Source organism: Filicampus tigris, chromosome 12 (genome assembly GCF_054856515.1).
Source record: "Filicampus tigris isolate MCC_2025a chromosome 12, RoL_Ftig_1.0, whole genome shotgun sequence".
Taxonomy (NCBI): Eukaryota; Metazoa; Chordata; class Actinopteri; order Syngnathiformes; family Syngnathidae; genus Filicampus; species Filicampus tigris.
In genome coordinates this window covers 21,619,826-21,641,079 of record NC_141228.1, presented here as the reverse complement: position 1 = coordinate 21,641,079, position 21,254 = coordinate 21,619,826, and the positions used below count along the sequence as shown (strand labels likewise).

The 21,254-nt window shown below is 41.5% G+C and overlaps 1 protein-coding gene across 3 annotated transcripts in view; it reads left to right on the top strand.

Moving 5' to 3' along the window:
- The first annotated feature begins 3,744 nt into the window (after positions 1-3,744).
- Positions 3,745-21,254, top strand: part of hs2st1b (heparan sulfate 2-O-sulfotransferase 1b) — a 27,861-nt gene continuing 10,351 nt past the window's right edge. For 2 of the 3 annotated variants that reach the window (XR_015088917.1, XR_015088916.1), the window contains exons 1-8: positions 3,745-4,319; positions 4,949-5,202; positions 5,380-5,465; positions 5,535-5,673; positions 5,742-5,839; positions 6,744-6,901; positions 7,083-7,362; positions 15,156-15,256. Coding sequence is in view for 1 of the 3 variants with exons in the window: in XM_086046753.1 (XP_085902879.1) it covers positions 4,196-4,319; positions 4,949-5,202; positions 5,380-5,465; positions 5,535-5,673; positions 5,742-5,839; positions 6,744-6,901; positions 7,083-7,309 (1,086 nt within the window). In the remaining 2 variants the exon portion in view is untranslated. Of the gene's footprint in view, positions 4,320-4,948; positions 5,203-5,379; positions 5,466-5,534; positions 5,674-5,741; positions 5,840-6,743; positions 6,902-7,082; positions 8,046-15,155; positions 15,257-21,254 lie in introns of those variants that run through there. The other variant, XM_086046753.1, reaches the window with a different exon arrangement.

The window sequence follows — 21,254 nt, the reverse complement described above, 5'->3', positions numbered from 1 at the left end:
GTAAAAAGCTCCCATTGTCTAGCAGATTAAACAGGAGAGAGCTATTAGCCCAGTTAATTGGCTCTCTCATTTAGATGTGAAAGCGTAACGGATGCCCGCCTGTCGTCCGGCGACGGCCGCACTCTGTCATGCCGTCCTGACGCGCCCTGATTGGTTAATTACTCGGGGGATTTTTTTTTTTTTTTTTTAGTTAGTTAGTTTGATGCCATCCTTCAAACGTAACACGATGGATGGATTTTGTCTTCACAGTTTTGGCTTTCTCGCTTACGCTGGTGTTCACAATGATGGTATGCATCCAGATATGGATACACTCTTTGGCAGTGGTACCAGATGATATCAAATGTTGGTTTTATTTACTTCGTTTATTTTTGTAATCAAGTAAGTTATCTTTGCTTTTAAAGAACTTTTTGTTGATCTAAGAACATGAACATACAGACATGAGGATTTTTTTAAGTACTTTTGTTTCTCACCAAAAACTTATTTCATGATAATTCATTTTTATCTCAATTCCATCCTGGGTTTTAACCAATTAATAATCACACAAAAAAAACACTAAAAGTTCAAGAAATTTCAATAAGATTTAGATTAAGTACATTAAATGTTTAAAAAAAAAAAAGGAAAGATTAAGTACTTTAAATGTTTTTGGTTTTTTTAAAAAAAGGAAAGAAAGAGAAGGAAACAAAAAAAACATTGCTACCGCAGTGTTGGTGACACAAGCCCTGTGTTTTTACTTCAATGTTGCAATATCAAAGGCTTGTGAGCATGTTTACATCCTGCAGCGTTAGGCCTCCTCTGCCCTCTAGTGTCCGCCTGAGGGCAGTGCACCTCACACCTCTGCATAAAAACCTATTCAAGTTTTTTTCCGTAAAGGCGGAAGAAAATAAATGGGGCATTTTTCTACCATTTCCTGACACTGCCTTTCATCATTTCCAGGACACCTCTCCCTCTTTTTTCTCTCTAGTGTTTTCTTATTGTGGCCTGGTGCTAATGGAAGCTCTTGACTGCGCTCCCCAAAATCCCAAGTTGGCGTCTTTGTAAAAACTTTTCCCCTCAGCACCGACAAAGACGGCAGAAAATGACGGGAGATTATGCCGCAGCAGGTCGCGCTTGTCTGCGCTGCGGGATGGACTCTCATTTGGGGCTTTTTAGCCTTTTGTCGGCGAAGGCGCTAGCGGCATAGTAGCGACAATTTGTGTGGGTGGTAGCAGGGCCATTTTGTTCCAGACACAAACATTACGCTATGAAGACATTCGCATACAGGAAGGCTTTCTGATCTTTTGAAAAAGTGAACGTTTTTAGTCCCACAAATATGTTTTATGGTTGGTTGGTTAGTTAGTTCGTCAGTCAGTTAGTTGAAGAGGGTTACAGTCCACTTCCATGGCTAGAGCCAAGTGGTTGGTTGGTTAGTTAGTCAATCAGTCGGTTAATTAATTGCTAGCTAAACTTCATTACCAATGTCCATGAAACTTTGTGGAGAGGTTACAGTCCACTTGGATGGGGGGCAAGTGGCTAGACAGTTAGTTAGTTATCTACATTGTTAAATAAAATAGAAAGAAAATGATTTAACTGATGTCCATGGAATTTGTAGGTTTATATATATATATATATATGTATAGTCTACCTGTGGTGGGGCAAAGTTGTTGGTTAGTCAGTCAGTCTCAGCTAGTTAACTGAATTATAGATTTTTATTTTTATTTTTTTATGTTACATGCGGGTGTCAAATAATAAAAAACAATACAATAGATCCTTGAGCTGACAGCCAAAACATGTATCTATCTGGAAACAAAGGCAGCTAGTTAGCCGCTAATTAGCAGCTAGCTCACTAGCAACAAGTGACCAAGCAGCAAAAAGAAGCTAACAAGTCGGAGGCAAGGCTAGAACATCTATTTAGTTAACAGATACCAAGCTTGCCACTATCTAGCTAGTTGGCCGAGTCAGAGGAGAGCTAGCTTGTGGCTAATTAACCAGTTGTAGTACCCGGCAGAGCCCAGATTCAGATCCCGAACCTCCGAACTGTCGGGCAAAAATGCTAATCACAATTCCACCATACTGCCCTTAACTTTTGTTGTAGTGGGAAATTAATTTCCATTGAGCATGTAGCGGGACAAAGACAAATGCGAACAATGGAATGCGTGTTTGAGGCTATCACACCAGAGATGATCAAAACAAAACATCAGGGACCAAACAAGCAATGTGTTGTTTATCCTATTAGTGTTATCGTGAGTAAATGCAGTGGTCATCACGGTTTATCCACGCTTGTGTGCTACGTTATCTGCCGGCCTGCAGCACAAGCACCATGAATGAGGTAATTGGCGGCCGCCTTGTTTCCACGCCATTGATTCAGGCGAGTGTACACTTTTCTTTTTTTGGGGGGGGTTAATAAAGGCTTTGTTACAGTGTGACGAGAGTGTTGCTTCCTCCTAACCCTCCGGGAGGTGTCTTTATTTCCCAGGGAACAGACTTTAAAGGCTTTAAAATGGTGCGCGTGAAATCACATTTCTTGATGGGTACAATTAATGGAAGTAATAAGTGTGCAGCGAGAATGGATCGGCTAATTCTTTTTAAAGTTTTTTTTTTTTTTTTCTAAGCCTCACAATGTGAGGGAAGGAAGGAAATACCTGCGAGGTTAAAATTTCATATCACTTAGTTTGTTCTCATACTTGAGCTCTATTGTAGTTGATTACAGTTGCTAAAAATAGCCCAATGACGACAATATATTGTAACTAACTGTATGACGTAACTGACAATATAGTGGAACTCACATTTTTTTTGCTACTTCATATGTTTACAGCATATAATTACATTGCAATCACCCCTAAATGTAACTGCATGATATAATTGACTGTCATGAAAGATGTAAGTAATAATTATGGAGTGTAACTGACGTCTTTTTCCAATGCAACGTTACGGTGTGACGTAACTGACAGCGTCATGTATGTGTCAATGTCCTGATGTAACTCAATGTTGTCGCCCATTAATGTAACTTTACGGTTCAAATGACAATGTACTGTTTGTGTACTTCAATCGCTGCTGCAGTCAATTCCAGGACTATGACAAAAAAAAACAGCTGATGATAATGTATTTTAACTGTATGATGTAACTGAAAATTTATCATAACTGACATTGCAATTGAACTGTATGCGGTAACTGTCTGAAGTTAAAAATGTTGTTCCTGTTCATGCTGTTCTGGCGCTATCTAGTGGCAACAAACGCCATCGCGCCTGTAATCATCAAATTTACACGGTAGTTCAGGATCTTGTAATACCACACGAGAGAGGGCAAAAGTACTCAATCTCTGTACTTAAGTATAAGTACAGATACTTGTGTGGGGGGAAAAAACAGGTAAGAACGGCTTCAATTTCTGTACTTAAGTAAAAGAATAAGTACATGCGAGTATGAAATGTACAATACCCAAGTAAAAATTGAAATTGAATTGTTAATAATTCTATTGACACAGTAATCAGTAGAAAGTAAATCTATGTAGGGAGTAAACTACAGTAGAAATATCATTGAAAAAATAAATCAGATCAAATATAGTGCAATAACAAAGTGTTTCTTATACTTCTCACCACTGTACCACACTCGCGTTTCCTCACATCTTGAAACTTGAAATTTATTTTTATTTAGAGTAAAAGAATACAAGTATCAGATCATACTTGTTTTCTCCAATGTGTGGCGCACTGCGGCTCAAAAGCCATATCGTCTACCTTAATATGAACACGAAGAATAATTATGTGGAAATGACGTCACTATCGCGACTTTCAGCAACAAGCTAGCAGTCGATCCACAACACCAAAACAATTATACGTTCGCTTTTGAGCTCCATATTCGTATCAACTTCACATTTAATGAAGGAACTTGTGTGCACTAAGAGCTTCCGGCCAGGTTCAAAAGTTGCCGTTTGTCAAAAGAAATGTGAGCTGAGTTGTGAAGTTGACGCTAACACGAGTAGCATATAGCATAGAAGCTAACAAGTTCAACCCCGATCGAACGTTCATCAAGTAATGGCGCCAAGCCGCAGATTTTAATCTCTGATTGTGGGGGCGGAATCCTTTTAGTTTGATGAGACGTTGTCGACGTCAGACAGCAGCAACGGTTCGTGGGTCGGCAGGTCTTTAACGGCAGCAGCGGACCGGATCGGTGGCTGCTTCCCTTCCTCACCCCGGGTGGTGGTGATGCTTGTCGTGGATGCTTGATGGGGCTCTTCAGGGTCATGATGCCGCCCAAGTTGCATCTTTTGGCAGTGCTGACCTTCGCCGTCACTATGCTCTTCATCGAGAACCAGATCCAAAGACTGGAAGAGTCCAGAGCCAAACTAGGTCGGTAAGCTATTTGAAAAGTTGGAATTTAGAGCTGCACGGCAATGACCTTTAATAGATAAAATTTCCGGGGGGTTTTTTGTTTTGTTTTTTGGGGTCAAATCAAGTTTTTAGTTTTCACGAAACCAAACACAGGCTATTAATACGGTTTTCCCCCCAGTCTTAACTTCAATATCTACTTCCACAGAAAGAATAGAAATATTCTTTAAACTTGCTTTGCGTAAACGTCAACATTTTAAAGTTGTTTCAACTTAAGCTTTTTCTTCTTAAGGTTTTAGCTCAGAAAATACAAGTTATGTTTTTTACAGTGTGTATTCTGCTTAAATAAATGCCTTTACCTGCAAATTGCAATCACTGCAAATGTTTCAAAATGGTCTTATTAGACTGTGCCAGTGCACCTAATCAAGTGTCCAGTGATGTAATGTCTGTTAGGAAGTAGACGCCCACACTCCAGGATTACATCGTGGATAAGTAATTATTTAATGTCCTTATAGTGGCCTAATGACGTAAACATCTTTAATAGACTTAAAGACAGCGATGAAGTGTGTTACGTCAAGAAATCGCTGCCCAAGTCCAGTTCCTTTGTATTTAACTTAATTTCAATACGTCGTTATGCGTTTATCCACCAGAGCGCGCCATGGCCAGACACGAGCTTTCCGAGGTGGTGGAGCAGCAGCAGCAGCGTCACGGCGAAGACGGCCGCCGCGGCCTCTCGTCGGAGGACGACGATGACGATGACATGGTGATCATCTACAACCGGGTGCCCAAGACGGCCAGCACGTCCTTCACCAACATCGCATACGACCTGTGCGCCAAGAACCGCTTCCACGTGCTGCACATCAACACCACCAAGAACAACCCCGTCATGTCCCTGCACGACCAGGTCAGAACCGATGCTTTTCAGGCGTCTCTTTAAACTATCGCCTTTGTAAAAAAAAAAATAATAATAATAACAACAACAAAAGCATTAATAAAACTTTCTGATCCTCAATTTGGGAGGGGACAGAAGAGATAACAAAAAAAGCCAAAACAAAAGTTGGACTTTGTCTTTTGAATGCAGATGCGTTTTGTTCACAACGTCACATCCTGGCGAGGGATGAAGCCCGGCTTCTACCACGGCCACGTGGCCTATCTGGACTTCTCCAAGTGAGAGCCGCTGCCGTCTCACATACTTGTGCGAACACTTGGCATGCTAGTAAAGCTCTTTGCGTTTAGGTACGGCGTCAAGGGGAAGCCCCTGTACATCAACGTGGTGCGAGACCCCATCGAGCGCCTGGTGTCCTACTACTACTTCCTGCGCTTCGGCGACGACTACCGGCCCGGCCTGCGGCGAAGGAAGCAAGGCGACAAGAAGGTGCTCTTGAGAAACGCCCGTGAAAACGCTTTGAAAGCCTCATCACGCGCTTCGTCTTCGTTTTTCAGACCTTTGACGAGTGCGTAGCGTCCGCCGGCTTTGACTGCGCCCCCGAGAAACTCTGGCTGCAGATCCCCTTCTTCTGTGGACACCAGTCAGAGTGCTGGTGAGCACAAAATGACGGCACACCATAATATTCTGCTGTATAAAAAAAAAGAAAATGCGATAATGACTTACTCAAGTATTATTTATTCATTATATTTATTTTACATGTATTATTGTTGTTATCACCTCTAGTTAGCACACAGCAACCCTGATGCTAGTTTTGTTAGCGTGTCTACGGTGTTTTGCGTCGTTAGCTGCTCGTCATCATTAAGCACAGTTTACATGTTCAGAAGGCAGTAGGCGGAAGTAATAGCTTATCTAGTCCTACCCTTTGTTCGTTGTGTATTTTGACTTTTTTCAAAGTAATACAGTAATTGGTCATTCATGTAGTATGTCTCAACAAGAAAAGAAAGGGAAATCGGCATTATAAACCTACTCATGTATGCCTACATATATGCAGTACCTAAGCACACACTAGCGCAGTTATGTATGATTATACTCTCATACTCATAATTAATATTTCATTACATCTCACTCGGTTTAACACATTCCCCCCCAAAAATGGCATTTGGACAATTTACCGTCTTTCGGCTGATTTATAGTCATTTTGTACTTTACTTTGAACACAGCATTATTCCACAAATGTACACCTCTTACAGAAACACATTTTCTTTATGTTTGTTCTAGTTAAGCTAACTGTCATAAGGCAACGCTGTGCATTTGTTTTAAATACACATCGTGTAATTCTCTTTAAGTTGACAGTAAACTTCAACTGGGCGTGGCGATACATTTTGAAGATTTGTTGTCTGTCAAATTGCTGCGTGTTGTGAGATGAGTTCACTGCCAGCATACAGCGCTTGTATCAAGTTTCTGCTTACAAATCAAAGCAAAATGTCGTTTGAACGACAGCCAGGACTTCAACACGCTACCAATATATCGGCTGTGATTGTGTCCCAAAATGTTAGGAATGTGGGCAGCCGCTGGGCGCTTGAGCAGGCCAAGTACAACCTGGTCAACGAGTACCTGCTGGTGGGCGTGACCGAGGAGCTGGAGGACTTCGTCATGATCCTGGAGGCCACGCTGCCGCGCTTCTTCAAAGGCGCCACCGCACTCTACAAGACGGGTACTGCCACGCGAACCCGAGCTGATGCCACAACAAGACGTCTTAAGACATCTGACACGCTGAGGCTTACGTGGCATCTGTAAAGCGGACGTTCACTTGAACCGATACCGCCGCCGTGGACGTGGCATCTGTAGAGCTGAAGTCCCCGCGCGAGGTCGTCAACACCCTTGTTGTCTTCCAGGCAAGAAGTCGCACCTGCGCAAGACCGCCGAGAAGAAGCCGCCCACCCGGGAGACCATCGGCAAACTGCAGCAGTCCAAGATCTGGAAGATCGAGAACGAGTTCTACGAGTTTGCGCTGGAGCAGTTCCAGTTCGTGCGGGCGCACGCCGTCCGAGAGAAGGACGGCGAGCTCCTCTTGCTGCCGCAAAGCTTCTTCTACGAGAAGATCTACCCCAAAGCCGCTTGAACGACGCTGGAGAGGACCAAGACGCACATGCTGGATTCCAGGACTGTTTACAGGTAATAGTGTTGTTGGGTTTTTTTTTTTTTTTCATGACGGGGGTCAAACTGGACTGTGAAACGAAACAAAAGCGACTTTAGAGTCGATTAGCACCTTTCAAGTGGCTGATGAGGAACTGGCAAGCTCGTCAAACGAATGAGCTTTTGTTTTTATACGCTACCTTGCTAGAGCTTGTTTACATGTTTAAATGCACAGCGGAGACTTCAAAGTCAGCAGAGGAAATGTGGACAAACTGCTTTTAACGGACCAAATATCAGTATCGTAAGCTCAAAGAGACAACTGAATGGTCAACTGCACAAATACGTACCATGTGGGCAAAAGTATTGGGACAGAGCTCTCAAGCAATGCGTCGGTTACAGACATGGCATCTGTAAAGCTGAATTTGAGCCCGCACGTGGCACCTGTAATGCTTGAATTTACTAAGGTGGTCTTTGTCCCAATACTTTTGTCTCCGTTTCAAGACGCCATCAGCGGCGTTCATCTTAGATCGATTTTGGAGCGTGACGACGCAACTGGTAAGTACAGGGTCGTACAACTGATTGTGCCTTTTTATGAGGATCATTAATATTTGCGCATTTTTTCTCCTTTTGGCACTCAAAACAATCACTTTTGGGGTTTTTTTTTTTGTATTTCATCACGTCCGCTTCCATTTCAAAACATAAACACCTACCTTCAAAAGTTGTCTTTGATGGTCTTATTACCCTGCTTTGGACAGATACGTGTTAGGGCCTCACCATGGGGGGGAAACATACACATAGACATTGAAATTGAGGGGGGGCATACGTTCAAAAAAAAATTGGGCGGATGGTTGGAAGTCATAGTATATTTCAGAGAAAAAAGTACCCCCAAGAAGATGTATATAAAAGTATATTTTTGAGAAAACGTTTTTCAAGGAAATAAGCGTCAATTAACTGGAATAAGGGTGATATATTCATTTTCGGAAGTTTTTGTATTTAAGACATAAAAAAGTATGTTTTTGAGAGGTGACATAATTTGAACGATTTTGTAGTTGAAAAAAGAAAAAAAAGTTGTGAAATTCCCCCAAAATATAATGTACTTTGGAGAAAAACAAATTAAAAAAAAAAGTTTCTCCTAAGATAGCGATATTTTTCTAAATACAAAAATAACACTTCTCTTGAAATATCCGACTTGATTCTTGTAACATTTTAACTTTTTAACAAAACATATAAGATTGCGACTTTTTTCCCCGCGATATATGACTATTCTCGCATCATCATAGCATCAATCTTTTTTTTTTATGTATTTATTTTTTTACTTCAGTGTCGCCCTTAATATCGCTTTGCCATTTTGTCCCTCCTCACGCCTCAACAGTGTCACACAATAATGTGTGCATGTCAGTCATCAGGGTGCACTTGACGCGCTCGAACCCTCAAAATGCCTCTCGCAGGAAGGATGAGCCACTAAAATCTGCCAGCGAGGCGTCCGCGAGGTGAGTTTCACGCTCCAGCAGTCCGTGGCGCCCGTTCGCCGCTTTGAGGCCGCGGTCACAAAAAAAAGAAAAAAGGAAAGTCTGGCCTGTCTCAGGGAAGGACGAGGGGGGAAAAAAATGGAACTCAATTAAGCTTTTTGCCGCAGGCGTATTGGAACATTGTTTCATTAAGCAGATGAATACAGTCTGATAATTACTCTGTCTCAATTAGAGGGAAAAACTCTATTGATTGGGGCTGATGAGCTTGAAGGTTAATTAGGAACACATTTCCAACCAATTCAATCTTGCTTTCAAGGCCTCTTCAGTCAACAACACGCTGCTTTTTGCTTTCATTAAATTATGTCCAAAGTAGTCTTTTTTTTTTTTTTTTTTCTTCTTCCTTTTCCCCCCCCCTAATTTCTTTCATGCATGTCTGTCACTAAGTGGCTACAGCCCACTTCAAAAGTATTGGAACGGCAAGCTGAAGTCCTTTGTTTTGGTTGAATACTGAAGACATTTGTGTTTCAGATAAAAAAACATATATATTTTCAGTACATTTAATGGTCATGAACAACTAATGTGGTCATGTGTGTTTGAATATCAATCTCACATGTTCATATAAGGTGCATTTTGTAAAAATAAAAAAAAAAAGAAGTAATTTTGTTATTCGCCACTAGAGGTCGCCATGCCTCCGCCTTTGAAGTCTTGCTCTTCACTCTGGTCTGAGAAGGTTCAGCAAGTTCCCCCGAATGCACCTGAGCTCAGCCCAATGGAACACACTAATAGCGCATTAGCATCCGCGCCACAAATGACGCCATTAGACTCACTTGGACATAAATACTCTCACTTGGTCTCGGACAATTTGTTCCGCCGCTCTGCGTGTAATGATACCGCCGGCGTAGAATTGGGAGAATGTTCTGTGACCAGACACTTTGAAAAAATGTAAAATAATGACGAGGCTCTTCAACATGAGCACAATGGCTCCATTACGCTTTATCTCACTTTAAGGACTTTTTCTTTTTTTTCTTTTTTATCAACGGAGACGCTATCCGGATCACTTTAAGCCGCACTTTCGTACCAGGGGCATTTTGTGACATTTGATTCTTAAGACTTTTTAGCTGTGTTCATGAATATAGGTCCAATTTGCCAGATAGTCTTCTTTTTTTAAACTCATTCTCTGCAGGCCCTTTTCAGAAAAGACAACTCCTAGAATGCCAGACATTTTTGAGCTGATTTTGACTGATTTTAAAAGCCCCACAGAATATTGTGTTATTTGATTATACATACACCAGATTTGCCAAACATTTTTTGGCATTGAGTGAGTTAAGTGGGAGAAAAATTAAAAATGGAGGGAAAATGGTAAAACTAGCAAACATTTCATTGAAAACCACTTAAAATAACATTTAAAATTTTTCAAAATAAAAATAATTTTACCCAACCAGCACAACTCGCATGCCCACGCCAGTGACTGATGTGTAATTTTGACATCAAGGACTCAACTGCTTTTGAATAGCTCATCTTGAAATCAGAAGTGTGCCACTATTGATGTTAGGTAACAGCGTGAATATAAAAGATTATGGTGTGCACGAGTGCGATCAAATACTCCTTAAAATGTATTTCATGGAATTTAATGCCTCATTTAAAGTGAAAAAAGAATCGTAATCTGTTTTTTTTTTTTCCCCCCCCTCTGAAGTGCAGCCTTCACACTGCGAGCACTTCTTGCTCCATAAAGCAAACAGAGCAGATCCGAGACAGCTTGTCGGGCCCCCGCACGGCCAAAGGGGACCACCGACCGGTCGCTGGGTGGCGTGTACGAATCGTGTTTTATGCAAATGTGCCCGAACGGGAGGTAAAATGGAAGCCAGCGTGTCGGAGGCAGTGGGCCAAGAAAGCCTTGGTGCAGATGATGGATGGAGCTGGGGAGGGGGAAAAAAAGATGATGGACGCCATCATAAAGCTGGGCCAAATTCATCCCTTAATGGATACTTGCCTTCTGGTCTGATGCACATTAAAGGCCCCCCCCCCAATAGGATTAATGGTTGGCTATGCTAAGGCTGCACTTAGGCAGTACTGAGCTAAATGCTAGCATCAGTAGACTAATCATTTGATTAGCTGCTAACGTCATATTTCCCATTTTCGTTGTTCAAGTGATTCACATCCAATATCACTTAGTTCATATTTATCAAACACCTGGTAGCTACTCACCAAGTTACTTCGCAACTGAGCCGGCAGCTACTCAACAACCTATCTTGCTAGCACGAGTCACTGTACATATTAAGCAGCTTATATGCTAGCAACTCACCTACTTTTTTTATTTGATTGCCTACATAGCTACTTAGGTGAGTAGCTACCAGCTACGTTGCCAAATTGGTAGCTATGCAACGCATTAGTGTAATAGGTAGGTCGGTATAGCTAACAGCTCGGTTGCTAAGATGGTACGTAGGTAATTTACATTGCGTTTGAAAATAAGTTCCAAACACGCTCTGCTCCACTCCGATGGTTCGAAAACTCAAGAGTGTTGTTTAAAAGTGCCGTTCAGTTATTCAGAGGGCCACAATATAACAGTGCCGCTTCAACTGGGGATGCGGTGCGTCCAAAGCATCAGGCAACACAAATAGAAACAGTTGAAGCATGAGCTGTTGATTGGTTTGTATGATAGGGTGTGTTTGGAAATTAAGAGGAGGGGACCGCGTTCTGCTGCTCTGAACACACCCATTTTTAGAGTCGTGTTAGGGCGCCAGAGTGACTTTTCAAATGCACCAGCTAAGTAAGTGCCAGCTAGGTTGCTAAGTAGGCAGGCGATGGCCTGCTAGCAACATCCGTATGTAGCTACTAGCTTTGCTGCCAAGTAGGTAGGATAGGCAATGTGCTAGTGACAAAGGTGAGTAGCTACTAGTTAGGTTGCTAAGTTTTATATGGACAATCTAATAGCAGCATAAGGGAGTAGGTACTAGCTAGGTTGCTAATGTTGCATCACAAATGAGAGTAGCTACCAGCTTGGTAACTCACCTACCGATCATGCTAGGTAGCACGTTGCCTAGCTACCTCCTGAGCAACATCACTTGTTTGAAGGTGAGCTGGAGCCTATCCCAAAATTACTGTGAACAGAAGTTTTGTTTTTTTTTGACGCAAAGTTATGCTTTGCTTTACCGGGTCATGACGGGTGTCCACCCACTGCAAAAAAAAAAAAAAACATTTGCATATTCAAACCGGACAACTTTATAGAAACACTCTTATCAATTAAAGCGGCAGAGGGGGAAAAGTGGGTGGAGGTTGGGGGGAGGGGGGGGGGGGCATTTAATAAGCATTTTTCTTTCACTGACAGGCGGGACATGATGTAATAGCTAATGGACAATACGAGCCTGTGTGGCGAGGCTGACCCCATGCGGGGAAACTCTTAATTAGATTGCTCTATTGTCGTTTGACCTTGGCGGAAGAAGACACCCAACACTGCTGCGGCTCCTCCGCGATTCTGCCCCCCGCCCCTCCCCACCTCCCCCTTTCTCGTCCTGCTGGAGGCTGGCGGAGAATCAGCAATTGAATCCATTGTGTGTCGGTGCTGATGAGCTTTGCAGAGTAGATAATGGATTAAATTATTTATCTGCTCTCCCCCCCACCGCCGTCCCTTCTCCTCCATCCCGCCTCATTGTTGCCTTCTCTTTGTGCCGCGGCAGCGCGACACAGGCGCAGGCTGAAGGCCTTGATCACTCGCCGCCTTTCATAGATCTAATTTTTCTAATTAGCGACTGAATGCCGAATGGGCTCTCCTGCTCTCGCCCTCCTCCTACTCGGCGTCGTACTCTTGGGCAGATGCATTCCATGACACTGCACAGCGCCTGCGCCCTTCCTCCGTGCATGGCGACCTTAAATGATTCTACTAATCATCTCATCAGGAAGCTGTCGCAGTGGCGAGAACGGGGCCAATCCGTGTCATGATCGTTAAACTTCACATAGGCCCCCCCCAAAAAAAAAAGTTTCATGTCGCCCTTCTGTGTTGTTACAGTGATTCTCAAAGAATCACTGCCTTTTGGGAAATTCAGTTGTATTTAACTTTTCTTTTCAACACATTTGCATTTGCCTTTCATCATTTGGATGCTTGAGAGTTTTTTTGCACGTCCTGTTATGATAAACATGTCTGGATAGGTGTAAGTCGCTTCAGGGGCAGGATTCTCAAAGCCGTTGAACAAGTTTGTCTTTGAAGGCCCGCTGGACTTCAAAATCAAACTCTCAGACTTCCTGCGTCTTTTCCACTGTGGCTCCTTGAGACTGTTGTGGGTCTACTCATGACACACATGGCCGCCAAATGTCATGTTCCTGAGTCATACTGGCTAACGGGGATGAATTTTCAAGTTAGGTCACAATTGAACAAAATCTCTCCGCCAAGTTCGTCTTTTGACAGACCCTGGCCGTGTCCAGCATGACCTTAACGTGGCCTCTTGGACCCAAAGTGGTTGACTTCCTGTTTCTCTTCGGGCCTGACTGGCCGAGTCCTGCCTGTACTGCAAGTGTGCTTCCAAGTGGCACGTTTGTGTTTCCTCCTCTGGTGCGGGGCTCCACGCCCCCTCCTTCCCTCCCTCCTGACAACGGGCAACAAAGGGCCCATTGAGTGGTCGTGGCAGCGTCGGTGGTGAGGGTCTTTGATAGCTAATCTGCATGCGTTTGTACAGGGAAACTGGAGCCGGCTTCAAGGAAACAGGTGGAACTCATTACGATATCCCCACTCTGGATTTCCTCCTACGTTTTTTTTTTTTTTTAATTTTTATCAGAAATTCCCTGGTGAGTCCTCTATGTGAACATACAAAAACAAGGCAAGTTCTACTTTGACCTCACAGTTTCAGAAAGAGAGGGGTTTTTTTTTGTTTTTTTTAAACCCACATTTTGGTTTTAATTTATGTCGTCACAAACTGGCCTGAACACTCGAGAGTGAAAAGTCAGCTTTGGAACTCATGTTGCATTCGAGGAATTTCAAAACATACTTTTTTTTTCTTTTCTTTTTTTAAATATAAGGGTGTGTTCACACTGCTCAATTCCATTTTTTTTTTTTTTGCCCATATGCGATACGTATCAGATTATTTTCATGCAGTGTGAGCAGTACATTTCCGATTTTTTTTTTCAAATCTGTTATAAATTCTTTCATATGCTGTTATAAATCGGATATGTATCCGATGCATCTGCAGTATGAACGCTCATCCGCACACATCCGACCTGTGCGTCATCAAAAGCCCAGTATTTCCTCCGTGCGGGCGGGAGAGTGCTTGGGAGGGCCAATTACCCGTGAATCTGCAAAGTTGTTTTGAGTAACTGCAGTCTTTATATTTGATTTTAATTTAATCCCACTTGAAACATGAAGCATAAAGTGGACATGTCTTTTTTGCTCTAAAGGAAACTGTTTCAATTCTTATTAGACTTTTTTTTCTGAAAAATCTGACTTCACTTAAATCTAGATATGCTTTTTTTTTTAACAGAATACATTCTCATCATTGACTTTTTAAGAAAAAAATGCAATTCTGATCAACTTTTTTTGTTGAAAAAAAAAAATATTATTTTTTTCCATAATACTACAAATTTTGTTCCAAAAAAAAAAATCTCACTTTTTGTTCAAAAGGACGACACAACCGGCAAGTTTTCTGTGACATCAATAAATTTAGAGCATTGTCACGCCTCCCTTTAGGTTTTTGATGTGTTCTCTGGTGACAGAGCCAATCCTCTGAGATAAATCGGAAAAATAAACCGCTCAATACAAAATATGTGATGCACATAAGCAGATTTCTTTGTAAGGAGGCTGATCTTTGATTTGGCAGCCTGCTCCATCGGCTTGAGGGATTTCCATGCTTCCGCTTTATCAATTTTAGGGATCTCATTAGATTGTGAAGGTGTAAATATAGTTACTTTTTTGATGAGAAAAAGGCAAATTCTGACAAAAATTTAAAATAAAATATGAGGAAAAAAGTTTTCTTTCTTGGAAAAAAAACTGTTGTTCTCAGAAAATGTTGTAATACAATATAAATAAGGAAAATAAAGTCAGAAAACAGTGATATAGTTTCTTAGAAGTCATAATTTTTCTTTTAAAAAAGTTGAATTTGAATTTTTTCAAAATAATTTTTAAAATATCTTGGATAAAACTATTTTTTACAGACATTTTTCTTGGAAAATTCCCCATGAAAAAAGCTATAAAAAATGTACATTAAAACAAATAGCATTTTTCTTTTGAAAAATGTAGTAATTTTACAAAAATAAACAGTAAAATGTTGGATGGAAAATTATCTTATTTATGTCATTTAAATGTTTTTGGGGGGGGGCAGGGTTATATGAAATGTTGTTTTTTCTAGAATCTAAATAAACAGACTTTCTCTTCCTCCTTAGACGATCCATTTTATATAGGAAGAACGTCCTTGCCATGATGACGTCCTAATCGGCCAGAAAAAGCAAAAGAGGAGGAGGAGGAGGAATTGTGCGTCGGCAAGGTAACGTCCCATAATGAAAAGCAAAGCAAAACACGGAGCCGGCTTTTGATTGTTTAATTCAATAACGTCGGGGGAAACACTAGCCGCGCACCTCAAAGGCCACGGCGTGTTTGCAATGCATTAGTGCTGCAAAGTGTAGCGAGCGGGCCGGCCCGTCCCACCTGACCCGCCCGCTGTGGATGACTTGCAGATGTGCCTGCCTAAAGTCATGAGCGGGCGGGCGGGCGAGAACGCTTTTGTTAGCGCGCCGTCCGTTGTTTTGCTTTCGGCCGGTTAATCTGCAGCTGAAACGGACACTGTGGAATGTCTTGTTTTTTCTGGTCGCCCGGGACCAGGGTCGCACGGCATCAGAAATTACCCGAAAGAAATTGTTCATGTTTCAAGAATAAAGTCTCATTGCTTTCAAGGAGAACAAAGGTGTAGTATAAGATTGAAGTTGCATTTTTGGGGGGAATCTAACGACAATAAAGTTTATTGCAGGAAAAAAAAAAGTGTCACTATTATTTTCAGAATTTAAAAAAAAAAAAAAAAAAAAAAAAATATATATATATATATATATATATATATATATATATATATATATATATATATATATATATATATATATATATATATATATATATATATATATATATTATAATATCAAATATTTTTTAAATTACTTATTTTATTTATTTATTTGAAAAAAAACTTGTAATGTTACCAGAGTAAAATTGTATTTATACAGTCAGTAGTGTGAGAATAATGTATTGAATTCTTATGGGGGGTGGTTGGGTGGGGGGGAATGAAGTCAGAGTTCATGAAAATCATCATTATTCTGGCAAAATGTAATATTGTGACATTCAACACATTTTCTTTGGCGTAAAAATATTTAGCTAGAATGGAATTTTATTGCATGAATTAGCTGTAATATTTGAATAAGGTCAGATTTCTTTCAATTTTGAGTCAAAAAAAACTATTTTTTGCACGATAAAAAAGTTGTAATGTTTTTTAAAGAGTTAATTTTATGAAATAAAACATTTGTGAATGTAACAAGAATAAAATCCTGTTAAAATCCTCAAAACTTTTTCAAATTCGATTTTTTTTTAATTTTAAAATAGAAATTTGAAGTTATATTTACGAAAGAAATGTCTGAATATTAAAAGAATATTCATATTTTCATTTCATTTCAACAGGAAAAAAGTGGTCAATTTTACAAGAATAAAATTGTTTTTTGTTGTTGTTTTTTTTTTGTCCAAATTCTCATTTACTCTCGTCTATGCTGTTTTTGGGCCAGTGGGAACGCACGTGCGGCTTTGCAGCGTTCCCAGGATTCTCAGACAGATTTTGGCCCGCAAGAAGAAGCGCCGGGACGTCCAAATTGGCCTGTTGTCATCGAGCCCCACTATGATCTTCTGTGATCCCCCATTTTCGTCCGTCAGCGGGCCGTGATCAAAAACGTGAGCGCGTCTCTCACTTCCTGTCAGCCAGGAAGCGGCCAACAAAGGCCTGCCTCTTTCTCCGCCTAACGCCGCACATTTTTACCACATTAGCCGCCGTCTCGTGTTTCCTTATTAATGAAAGAAAGTCTTGTTTTTGTCCCCGTCCAGCTCTAATGAGTCGCTACTCTCTTGTCCGCAAACAGGAAGAAGACGTATGGTCAAAAGATGAGCAAGATTTACACTTGAGTTCTCTTATTTTGTAGCTAGCGTTAATATTTCCCAATCTCCACAAACGCATCACCACTCCAATACAGTTCATGTGTTTTTGCGGTTCGGAATTTGGAAACTCAAAATTGGCTTTTAAATGTACGGAAATTCCAATTGAAAGGCAAGTTCGGGTTTCATTTTTTTGACCATTTAAAGTCCCTGACGAACCTAATACGTGTTTTCGTCAAATATCAAAAACAATTTAAGTCGCCAATGTTTCGCAAACAGTGAGCACAATCCTGAGTCTCTGATGAACCCGACGTACGTGTTTTTCGTAAACATCAAAGACGATTGTAACTTTCCGCTGTCCTAGTCTCTCATGAACTTAACCTGAGTGTTTTCACAAACATAAAATTAATTTGAGTCTCAGACGACCCTAATTTACGTCTTTTTAATCAACGTCAAGGACAATTTTAAGTTTTTGATTTTTTTTTTGTTTTGTTTTTTTGTTTTTGTTTTGTTTTTTGTTAGCAGTTTGAGTCTCTAATTATATGAATATTTTTTATATTCATTTCAACTTTCAGGGTGAAAGAATGACTTTTTTTATTTTTTTTATTGCACTCAAATATCAAAACTATGTGTAAGAGTTCAAGTTGTCTCGCTGCTGTCACTTTTCATTGTAAAGGCATACGGTGACTGTACACAAATATATTTCACAAACGCAGCCGAGCTTTGCGTTGGTAAATCTGATGTCCGATTGACAGATTGAGCCGCCTGACCGCGACTGTCAGGGCAGCCATCCTCCCGCCGCGCAGCCGCTGCCGCCGTCGCCGTCCCGCCACGCCACTTCGACGAGATTGATGAAGCTACGCTTGCCTGCGGCTAGTTAGCCTTCATGCTCGGAGATGCGGCCACAATTACTTATTGCCTTTGCCCAGGTGCAAGATGATGCACAATAGGACGCATTTGGTGATACATAAATCCGTTAGGGTCGCCTGTCAGAAATTTTAAAGTCATTTTGACGTTTACGAAAACACGCAGCAGCGTGCATTAGGCTCGTCGAAGCGTAAATTGTCAGCATGAAACATTCGCACGCGAATGGCCAATTTAGAGAAGGGTTTTGCTGCTTTGATGCTCAACGGTCACGTTAAGAGTTTTACAATGAGAGCATCATTCATTCAAGTTCAAATGTGCTTTTGTAAAAAATGAGAATAAAAGTACAAATTGAATGGCAGGAATGCTAATATAACAAGACGTTTTTGCAAGGGAATCTAACGTAAAAATATAATGACCAGTTACGGAAATGTATTTTTCAAAGATTTTTTTTCGGATCACATATGTTGGGAAAGAAAAAAAAAATCAGTTTTACCCGGAAAGAAAATCACAACAAAAGAGTCATAGTAGTACAAGAAAAAAGAAAAAAAGGCAAAACTCTGAGAATAATAATAGTATAAAAAAAGTTTACTTTTAAATCATAATAGTTGTATTTGCAAAAAAAAAAAACGTTTTTGTAATATTGCAGAAAAAAAAAAAAAAAAAAAAAGTCAACACTTTGGGCCTGCAAACGTTTCTAACCACTTTGCCCTCGCTCAGTTGTCAGATTTCACACGACGGCGGCGACGACGAGAAGATTTTTTTTTTTTTTTCTCCCCAACATCAACGGGGAGCATCGGGCCCATCTGTGTTTTCTCGGACCGCCCGTGCGACAGCGTTTTGGGGTGGATCACGCAGGGGCGACGGCCTGGAGGTGCAGAGGAAATGAAAGGAGGGCTTGTCTTTACTTTGGCTCCAAGCTTGTTTTTGAGGCTGGGCTGGGGGGGGCCCGGGGGGGGGGGGGGGGGGTGGGGGGGGGGCGAGTGGGCTACAGAATCAAGGTGCCGCCAACAGCGCGTTGACTTTGGCCGCTAATTGTGTCGTCAACAGCGCATGGCTGCCGGATTTCATGTTAGTTTTTCGACCACCGCCTCCAGCGTCTCCGTCGTCGTCGAATCAACATCAATTTACAATTTTGCTGAGTCCCGTTTTTTCAGGGTTAACGCGTAACGCGCTTCCGATGGTTTTGTCAATTGAGACAATGTCGCCAGCACAATGTACGCGTTTTAGTAGACAAAGTAGCCCATCGGACGATCGTGTACACGTTTTCGTAAACGTGACAGACTATTTACAATATCTGAAAAACTTTTTTCACGTGTATAATTTAGGATATCGCCCGAACGTGTTTTTCGGAAACATGAAAGACCATTTGGAGTATCCAATGGCCGCAACGTACGCGTTCTCGTGAACTCGCGAGACTTGGAGGTGAGTGATCTAAAATGTTTGAGCTTTTCAGTCTCGCCAGGTTAAAAAAAAAAAAAAAAAAAATCACTGCGTGTGGTGCGTATTTTGTGTTTTTTCAGTTTGGGGACGCGCATGTAGTGATAGTCGATCTTAAATGATCCAAGTGCGAAAATACAGCCTTCTGGTGGTTAATGTTAGCATAGCGAGCGAAAAACCGGCAAACGTGTCCACGGAACTTTTCACTTTCTAATTCTTCTGCTACTCATTCTGTCATGTTTACAAAAACATGTATATTTGATTAGCCTAGCTTCCGTGTTTTTTTTTTTTTAAAGTAAAGTATTGAAAAGTTCAAGTCTCCTTGAACCCAACGTGCATGTTTTTGCAACATTTCAAAGGGAACTTGAACCAAACGTACGTGACGTTTTCTCAGGGGGATTTTTTTTTTTTCGCTAAGTGTTTACTGCAAAGTCGCCGGAGCCTTTTTGAGGTTTTTCGATTTGTGTGCAGTCTTGACACGGGGGGGGGGGGGGCTTCTGGACAGCCCCTCAGCAGCCTCCAACACACACACACACACACACACACACACACACGCGCGCCCGCTGCCTCCCTGCTCACCCATTGTGGAGCTTTGTAATTGGCTGTGTGTTCATGACAAAAGAGGCTCATGGAGAGACTCTGATGAGAAAGTGCCTCAATCCAGCTCCTTTGTTTCTGGATGGCCTTAATTAGAATGGCTGTAAAGAGCCCCACAGCCAAACAGAGAGCCTATTACGCTTTGCTCGCCTCCTTTGTTGTGCTCACGTCCGCCTCCTTTTCTTAGTTTTACTTTTTTTTGGGGGGGACGATTAAAGAAAAAATCTAGAGTGAGCATTGAGAGGGCACGCCCTCTAACAACCGAGAAGGCAGCCTCCTGAGAACTTAGGATGGAAAACTTGCCCGTCCTGTTCCGGACTCTTGATTGCCTTTGATGTACATGAAAAGGTGCACTTTGGGTGCGGCTCAGACTCGAAAGTTGTCTTTGGTTTTTACGAAATCACACGGCTTACTCGTTTTTAGTCACTAAAATGGTCTTTGATGTTTTTACGAAAACATGTACACCGATTATCGGCCAGGCCGATTATCGCCGATATTCTGTTTTGACGAATATCGGCATCTGCCTTTTTAAAACATCTGATGACCGATAATTAATCAATTTAAAACTGTGTCGAAATCAAAACAAAGATATGTGAAAGTTAAATTTTCTGTCATTTTGAAAGTTTGGAGAACTTCATTTACTGTCGACTACGACCCTGGGTGCTGCCTGAACTTTTTGTTAGAATTTGAGAAAGAATGTATATTGTCAAAAAATTGTAGTAATGCTAATACACAAAAACCCTACATTAAGCAAATCTGGAAAATTGTTCAATATGCTTAAAGACGTTTCAACAAAGTTAAGATTTATTTTGATGGCAATATGATCTTTTTTACGAAAAATTAATATCGGCACAAAATATCAGTTATCGGCCACCTTGACTACTAGTAATCGGTATCGGCCCTGGAAAAAAAAAACATATCGGTCTATCTCCGTTGCGCACCACTTGTAAAATGATCGAAACATTTTTACAAATCCTAAAAGTTACAGTCTGTGTGTGGCCAAAAAAGATCATCAAGATTCTGAAAAAGGAGTAAGATGCCGGTTAAAACCACACGCAGTACGTGTTTTTCCTGTTTAGGAAAACACCGGACACAAAACTGTCTGCGTTGTTCATGAAAAGAGGTATGTACGCCGATATGACAAGTGGCGAAACGACACCACTTAGCCTAGCAAGCGTTGCCGCGTCGTCCGAAAGCTAGCGAGCCAATCAGATGTCAGAGTGGAGGTGGCGAAACGCTCTTAACGAGGTGACGAGGTTCTGTCAAAAACAGCGCAGACTAATCACTTGACACCAATGGCCCCTAAGAGTAATAATCTACCTGCCGCCTTTTTACGCACAAGTCAATCAGCAGCCAACATGGCGGCGGTGGGGCGGCGCCGTATGAGGGTGATGGGGGTAATCAGGCGGAGGGGCGGGGGGGGGGGATGCGGGGGGGGGCCTTCTCGGTGGGAAGTTCCC